This window comes from Leucoraja erinacea, chromosome 13 (assembly GCF_028641065.1).
Source record: "Leucoraja erinacea ecotype New England chromosome 13, Leri_hhj_1, whole genome shotgun sequence".
Classification (NCBI taxonomy): Eukaryota; Metazoa; Chordata; class Chondrichthyes; order Rajiformes; family Rajidae; genus Leucoraja; species Leucoraja erinaceus.
The window spans coordinates 9,343,714-9,352,375 of NC_073389.1; the positions used below are offsets into that span (position 1 = coordinate 9,343,714).

General features: G+C 45.2%; 1 protein-coding gene across 4 annotated transcripts in view; it reads right to left on the bottom strand.

Annotated features, from left to right (window-relative positions):
• Positions 1-2,965, bottom strand: part of frmpd4 (FERM and PDZ domain containing 4) — a 574,431-nt gene extending 571,466 nt beyond the window's left edge. The window contains exons 1-2 of one of the 4 annotated variants that reach the window (XM_055644402.1): positions 2,024-2,965; positions 1,714-1,903 (exon numbers count right to left, since the gene is read on the bottom strand). In XM_055644402.1, coding sequence (XP_055500377.1) covers positions 1,714-1,754 — 41 coding nt within the window. In that variant the 5' untranslated portion in view covers positions 1,755-1,903; positions 2,024-2,965. Of the gene's footprint in view, positions 1-1,713 lie in introns of all 4 variants that reach the window. The other 3 variants (XM_055644404.1, XM_055644403.1, XM_055644408.1) reach the window with 3 other exon arrangements.
• Positions 2,966-8,662: the final 5,697 nt, after the last annotated feature.

Sequence of the window (8,662 nt, forward strand, 5' to 3'; positions counted from 1 at the left end):
TGATCATGATGTCTAATCTGAGCTACTCCCAGTTGCCTGTGCTTGGCCCATATCGCTCTAAACCTTTTTCGAGCCATGTACCTAAATGCATTTTAAATGTATGCATATTGTAGCTGTACCCACCTCGACAACTCGTTACATATACCAAACAAATATTGCCCCTCGGGTCCCTTTTAAATCTTTCCCCTCGTATTTTAAATCTATACCCTCTCGTTTTAGATTCCCTAAAAAGGAGAGATTTTTAGGGAGAAAGTCCCTGGAACTTTCTCCATAAAGTTTGAGAGAAAATCTGCACTCATTCACCTTATCTCCTACTGCTTGTTTATACCACAGTAAGTTTGGGCCTCAACCTACAGGGGGAGAAACAAATCCCTGCCTATCTAGTCACTCCTTATAACTCAAGGCTTCTAGTCACAGTAGGGTACAAGTGAATCTTTTCTGCACACTTTCCAGTAAACACCATCCTTCCAATAACTCGGCGACTAAAACTGCAAATCCATAATATAGTGGGAACATTCAGCCAGTATCCGGGAAAGATAAACACCTTTCTTCCCACAGATGCTGACTGACCTGTTGAACACTTATCCCAATTTTTGATACAAATTTGCATCCTTCGCGATTTTTGTGTATCATCACAAGGGGAGGCTCATACTGCCAGCCTATTAAGAACAAACCAAAATCATCGATAATGACTTGCCATTAGCACATGGCCCACCAAACTGAATGAGCTTTTGGATTGTTTTTAGTTAATACTTGAATGCAAAATGTCCCTTTGCAATAAACAATCTGTTTTGCTGGTTTGCAATCAGCAAAGAGAATATACATCTGCTGTGGGAAGTGCCGTTATATCCACAGCTGCTAGTGGGAAAGGGATGAATATCATTCACACGTGGGACAATTCTTAGTTACCCCCCAAAGGCTCCTCTAGTATCTTTGGTTACCCCCGACCCCATCGGCGGGAACAATTCAACAGTGAGGAAATTCTAGTGGGCTCACGTTTCTTTTCAACATCAGCTAAATGAAACGCGGTCATTTGTGGTTTTGGAAGCACCTTTTGCCAAAAACCCAAGCATTATTCAGAATTCACGGCAGGCAGGCAGGCGAACAAGTATCCCTTCTCAGCTGAAAGGCTGTTTTTAACTTTTCGAGTCGGGGACGAAAAATAAAAACTAACCAAGTCAACAGTGTTGAATGTCACAGAAATGTCTTACGTTAAAAAATTTTTTTTTTAAATGGGGTGGGGGGGAAGAGAAAAAAATCGATATGTCTGCAGATTGCAATGCACGGATAAGTAGTATTATTACCGCTATCTCATAAACCACTGAAATCAATATCCTTATGTTCTGATTCTCTGCCAGTGAAATGCAATAAACGGAAATCTTCCAATTATCGTGTTAATCTATCAGCCCGTTCCAATACAAACACTCGTCCGCTCCATCTACTAATTTCACAGTTTTACAATTGAAGGCAATCCAGTGGAACCATTAATCCACGATTCTATCAGCCAAATAAAAATTATATAGGCCTTATTGGAAATTATGCATCGTGTCTCCCACGCTCCCACTTCTTAATGATAGCCGTGGCTATCGATCCGCGCTGTTTTGTAATGCACGCCACACATTTCTGCGGGACGGGTATTGTCATAAGCCTGGATACGCTCCACTGTGGACACAGTGCACACACACACACACAGCCTGGATGATACACACTTACCCCGAGAGCTTAGCGATCTTCACAAAGCTAAACACATCCATGCATGCAGGAGGCTCTCTCGCTCACTTCAGCTCCATACTGCGCCTTTCTTCAACTCGGTTCGGGCCACATTGGGTAAGGATTGCTCCCTTTTCTCCTGCTCTAAGCTTCGCGCCTCTATCCACTCCAGGTACAGTCAGCATTAGTTCCCCTGACAAAATAATATTGTGTTATGCTACAGAAAGGCAGTGTTCCAGTTCTCCCCAAGCCTGCCCACAGCCAGCACTATGCCGCTATCATTGGCCCTGACGAGACACACTCACTCACTCACATTTCATCACGCTGGAATAATGAGCAGGTCCGGGAAACGTAAATCACAGCTGGTGGATGACTTCTACTCATCTCGGCTCCGGTCGCCACACCACAAGCGCTTCTCTCCCCCCCGTTCACATTAGTCGGTGCCGTCAGATTACAGCGGAGAAACAGACGGGGCCAACTGCAGCGCTTCTGTCCGAGAGGCATAGCTTTTGACAGGCTGCGTTTCCCTGCGTGAAATCCAACATTTCAACTTCAGAGGCTTCTCGCAGCCTGGACCGAACGAAAATTGTGCCATCTTCCACAACAAGTTTAACCCTGTGAGTTGTTATGGCAACTGAATATCAATGGCTAGAGTCTGCACAGGTGAACACAGTTTCCTGGGCGTGTGCCTAGACTTTGAACAGGCAGTATCGTAGTTTTACTAAGGATTGTAGAAGCATAAAGGTAACGGAGGCTAAAGTAGAATATCATTTTCCGGCAACTTTACTTACAAATCTCTTTCATGAAGGCCATTGACAAACGGGACCAGAAACATGAAAACCTTGCCCACTGGGACAACTTACATTAATGTCTGTATCTATTCGTGGGTACTCGTTGTTTGCCAAACTTTCAAAGAATGGTAAGCAGGCAACGTCCCCACGTGTCCACACTAACTTTCCAGCTGTATCGAATATTCCAATCTTGCCCCAGTTGAGGGCGCAGATATTGAGCGCTAGACAATTGGAAGTTTGTGAGCGGGTCCAGGGCGGATTCGCCTCGATGTACCTCAAACACGGTCGTTAGCAATGAATAGTAATGTCTGTAAGGATCACCGTCAACATCTCTCGTTTCCCTCTCCCCTGACTCTCAGTCTGAAGGGACCCATTCCTTCTCTCCAGAGATGCTGCCTGCTGTCCCGCTGAGTTACTCCAGCTTTTTGTGTCCATGTTCAGGCGTTTAGCGTGGCTGGCGGCGGCAAGAAAGATCGGCTGTAGTAGACAGTAATTGTAGACCAGAGGCTAAAATTTCCCAGCCTATGCGCATCCCTCCACACGCAAAACAAGAAATTCATATTTTCATTTGTAGCCCCTGTTTGAACAAGTAGCTGATGAACAACTCGTTAAACGGCGTTCCCCGTGGTGGTTGGACTTCTCACATTAGAATGGAATAGAATGAAATACTTTATTGTCACAGTGAAATTCTTTGCTTGCATACCCAAGATATGCAAATAGTCGCCGTATAAACAACGCTGATAAAGTAACCCAGCAGGTATAGCAGGCAGTGAAGAAAGCAAATGGCGTTGGCTTTCATAGCAGAGGATTTGAGTATAGGAGCAAGGAGGTCCTACTGCAGTTGTACAGGGCCCTGGTGAGACAACACCTGGAGTACTGTGTGCAGTTTTGGTCAGTTAATTTGAGGAAGGCCATTCTTGCTATTGAGGGAGTGCAGTGCAGGTTCACCAGGTTAATTCCCGGCATGGCGGGACTGACATATGATGAAAGAATGGATCGACTGGGCTTGTATTCAATGGAATTTAGAAGGATGAGAAGGGAGTCTGATGGAAACATTCTTAAGGGGTTGGACAGGCTAGATGCAGGTTAAATGTTCCTGATGTTGGGGGAGTCCAGAACCAGCAGTCAGTTTAAGAATAAGGGGTAGGCCATTTAGGACTGAGATGAGGAAACACTTTTTCACCCAGAGAGTTGTGAATCTATGGAATTGTATGCCACAGAAGGCAGTGGAGGCCAATTCGCTGGATGTTTTCAAAAGAGAGTTAGATATAGCTCTTAGGGTTAATGGAATCCAGGGATATGGTGAGAAAGCAGGAACAGGGTACTGATTCTGGATGATCAGACATGATCATAATGAATGGTGGTGCTGGCTCGAAGGGCCAAATGCCCCACTCCTGCACCTACTTTCTATGTTTCTATGTCCACCATTGTTCTCTCTTTCCCCCCCCCCCCCCCCCCCCCCCCCCCCCCACCCCCCCCTCCTCACGGCGGTTCCCCAATGCCAGGTCCTCCTTTGTTCTCTCCCCCAACCCCCAATGGCAGTTCCCCCGCGTCCTCATCGACAGCCGCACCGCCAACCACGGGTTGACCAGCAAGGCATTGAAGAAATAACGAGTCATCCTAGATCCATACATGGGCATGACTATGTAAAAGCTGGCCGTTACTTATGTCCAAATTCACCAGCCAATCTGCTATGAGCCACACACCTGAAGCAGAACCTCCACCCAGAAATTACGAGGAAAAAACTGTGCCCGCCTCCAGGAACAAGCTACCTGTACTTCAATCCAAGATCACCATCCTGTTACAATTGCTGCAACTGTTCTTTGTTATTGATTTCACTGAGATCAGTTACAGTCAATTGTGATTACTGCATGAAGGCCTTTCAGTCAATCACCCATTAGAAATTACTTGATTGGAGTTTGAGATTATTCCCCCCTTCAGCCACTTATACAAGGCTTCTGCGTGCTCACAATGCATGGATTCTCAATATCATCTTGAATGGCCCGTCTCCGCTTGGGGAAGTGATGGCCCATGGATCCCCAGCAGTCAGTGGGAGTGTAGTGGTTTTTCAAGGAGGTTCTGAACACAACCATGAACCTTTTCTTCTACCCACCTTCCAGTAATAGAGCTCAGAACGGAGCTTCAGTTTGGGAGTCGAGCAATAAGCATGCGGTCATTGCGACTGGCCAACAGAACTGACCAAGTGAAACTGAGCTTCAACATTGGCGATGTTGATCTCGGACAGAACATTGGCATTGGTTCATTTATCCTTCTTACTGCTTTACTGCATAGAGTCATAGAGTGATACAGTGTAGAAACAGGCCCTTTGGCCCAACTTGCCCACACTGGCCAACAATGACCCAGCCATACTAGTCCCACTTACCTGTGCTTGATCAATCATTGAAAAATATTAATATTTTGAAATCAATTTTCCACTTGTAATTACATACATATGAAAGTGATTTCCAGTTGGGTAATTGTAATAATTAGTGTGTAAAGATTCCTTTAGGAGGTGTTTGCAATGATATTAAAACCAATGATATCATTGTTTCTGATCAGTTCGTCTTTCAATCCACATTTTTCCTGAATATCTAAACAAATTTGTTTAATTCTCAGTTAGCTGCCCAAGCAGATAATATGACAGTAATGCCACTGTCTCACTTAGGAAACCTGAACGGAAACCTCTGGAGGCCTTATGCCCCACCCAAGTTTTCCGTGCAGTTCCCGGAGGTTTTTGTCAGTCTCCCTACCTGCTTCCATTACCTGCAACCTCCGGGAACCGCACGGAAACCTTGGGTGGGGCGCAAAGTCTCCAGAGGTTTCCGTTCAGGTTTCCTAAGTGGGACAAAGGCATTACTGGACGGGACCTCCAGGTAGTGTGTAGGAAGGAACAGCAGAAGCTGGTTTATGCCGAAGATAGACACAAAATGCTGGAGTAACTCATACTGGAGGAGTCTCAACCCAAAATGCCACCCGTTCCTTTAATCCAGAGATGCTGCTCGTCCTGCTGAGTTACTCCTGCATTTTGTGTCTACCTCCAGATAGTTTTGATGAGCAGCTCTGCTGTATCTAACCCTGGTCTCAGCCAATGTGAAAGTATAGGGCATACTGAATAGGTGCATCAGGGGAGGATAATATTCAAGTTAGGTGTGATTTGGCAAATTCTGCCAACAGTTCAGGATCACATACGCAGAATGGCCACATTAGTACAGCATTGGAAAACTGCCAGGATTTGCATGCATCAATCAACACCTTCTGATTTGGCACAGATACAATGAAGAGAAAAGGCAATCCGACACTTTAGTTACATGTTTCACATTTAGCAACATCCTTTTTTCACCATGTTAAGGTTTATGCGTTCACCACAGGCACATATAAACACAAGTCTGGGCAATTCTGCTTCCAACAAAGGACTCTTGCACAATCACAGATAGCCTGAGAAGAGGCATTTGAAGATTGAGAAAAGTGATTAAAAGGCACAATTTTTCCAAAACTCAGACTGCCAGAGGATCTCAGTGGATCAAACAGCATCTCTGGAGGGTAAAGAAAGGGTAGATGATGCTTTGAGTTTAGCTTAGTTTAGAGATACAGCGTGGAAACAGACCCTTCGGCCCACCAAGTCCGTGCCAACCAGGAATCCCCGCACACTAACATTATCCTACATACTCAAGGGATAATTTACATCTATACCAAGCCAATTAGCCTACACACCTGTACGTCTTTGGAGTGTGGGAGGAAACCAGTACTCCCCGGAGAAAACCCATGCAGTCACGGGGAGAACGTACAAACTCCATACAGACAGCACCTGTCGTCAGGATCGAACCTGGGTCTCTGGCGCTGTGATGCAGCAACTCCACCATTGCGCCACCATGCAAAAATGCTGATTGAGAGGGGTCCAAACCCAAATAGCCCAATCCAAAACATAGTCTGTCCATTTCCCTCCACAGATGCTGCCTGATCCACCTGGTGTCTCTGTAAGACATACTTCTACATACTTCTACATAGTTAGTCTGAACATCAACTTCGATAAACATCAAATGCAATTCTGAGGTAGACCTTGAGGGCAGCACTGATGGAGTTTGAGGGTAGACATCAGGACTTGACAAGCCCAAGTGAATTTTGCGATCGTTTACTGCAACAGACAGTAAAGTTCTCTCTAACACATGTTTCAAAATTCTTAATATTCGTGTTTCTGGAGCAAAATACTGTGCCAGCAATGTGAATTTACAACGTTGTCTCACGAGGTATGAGAGCCTAACCATTACGAACTTGCCAATGACATTCCCAAATAGAAAATCCTGCTGCTTTAGTGGGATGTGGACTCATATCGTGTATTACCATTGGCCCTCTGATAATTTACTTGATCTTAACCTTATGCCACCCTGAAGCGACTCTGAATGGGTTGGTCTGAAATTGCTTTTCCTACTTTCTTGTTACTCATTTGAAACAAAATGGTAATGTATCATGGCACAGCAGAATGGGACCCCCATGAATGCTGTTCATTCACTGGTATTGCTCACTACAAACATATAAAATCTTTAATCACGTTCTTTATAAACACTGTCATTCTTCTAAGCAGATGGAACTATTTAGAGAGGTCTCTGTGGCATCAGAGAATTCCAGTCCATTTTGCATTATTAGAATCTCTGATCCTGGCAAGTAACTCTCAGAATCCCAAGTTAAGCACAAAATCTCCCCATTATCGATTGCTGTTTTAATTGCACAGTGTATTAAGTAGGTAGCTGGTCGGCAGATCGGTTACACAGTGCACACTTACGACCTCCTTCAAAAATATATCATAGACAGCTGGCAGTTCTAAGGATGCAGTTCAAACCTGATTAACAGCCTTTAGCTCGATGCCAGCTGTCAATGCTTCATGTGATCTATATGCATGCTGGTAAACACTAGATTTAATAAGGAATTTTACATAAAAAGTTATTTAGTGGTTAACATGCTTATTGGTCCCTCAGTTGTACTGCAACAATACGGTCAATCAGGGAAATCTCACAGGGCAATTTAATTTGCCCATTTAAGTGATATAATTGCCTACTATAATTATCACTTTATAGAATCATAGAGAGTCATCGAGTGATACAGTGTGGAAACAGGCCCTTCAGCCCAACTTACCCACACTGGCCAACATGTCCCAGCTACACTAGTCCTACCTGCCTGCGTTTGGTCCATATCCCTCCAAACCTGTCCTATCCAAGTACCTGTCCAACTGCTTAAATTTTGGGATAGTCCCAGCCTCAACCACCTCCTCTGGCAGTTTGTTCCTTACACCCACCACCCTTTGTGTGGAAAAGTTACCCCTCATATTCCTATGTTTAAGAAGGAACTGCAGATGCTGGAAAAATCGAAGGTAGATAAAAATGCTGGAGAAACTCAGCGGGTGAGGCAGCATCTGTGGAGCGAAGTAATACTTTTCAGGTCGAGACCCTTCCACATCGGTGAGACCAAGTATAGACTTGCCCTTCCGCATCGGTGAGACCAAGCATAAACTTGGCGATCGCTTCGCCCAACACCTTCGCTCAGTTCGCAATAACCAACCTGACCTCCCGGTGGCTCAGCACTTCAACTCCCCCTCCCATTCCGAATCCAACCTTTTTGGGCTGGGCCTCCTCCATTGCCAGAGTGAGTCCCACTGCAAATTGGAAGAGGAGCCTCATATTTTGCTTGGGTAGTTTACACCCCAGCGGTATGAACATTGACCTCCAATTTCAGTAGTCTTTGCTTGCTTCCCCTTCCCCTCCCCTTCCCAGCTTTCCCACAGCCCACTGTCACCACCTCTTCCTTTCTTCTTTCTGCCCCACCACGCCCACATCAGTCTGAAGAAGGGTCTCGACCCGAAACGTTACCTATTTATTCGCTCCAGAGATGCTGCCTCACCCGCTGAGTTTCTCCAGCATTTTTATCTACCTCAGATTCCTATTAAATATTTTCCCCTTCATCTTAAACCTATGTCCTCTGGTCCTCGATTCCCCTACTCTGAGCAAGGGTCTGTGCATCTACTCAATCTATTCCTCTCATGATTTTACACATCACTATTAGATCACCCCTCATCCTCCTGCGCTCCAAAGAATAGAGTCCCAGCCAACTTAACCTCTCCCTGTAGCTCAGACCCTCTAGTCCTGGCAACATCCTCGTAAAGGGTGTATATA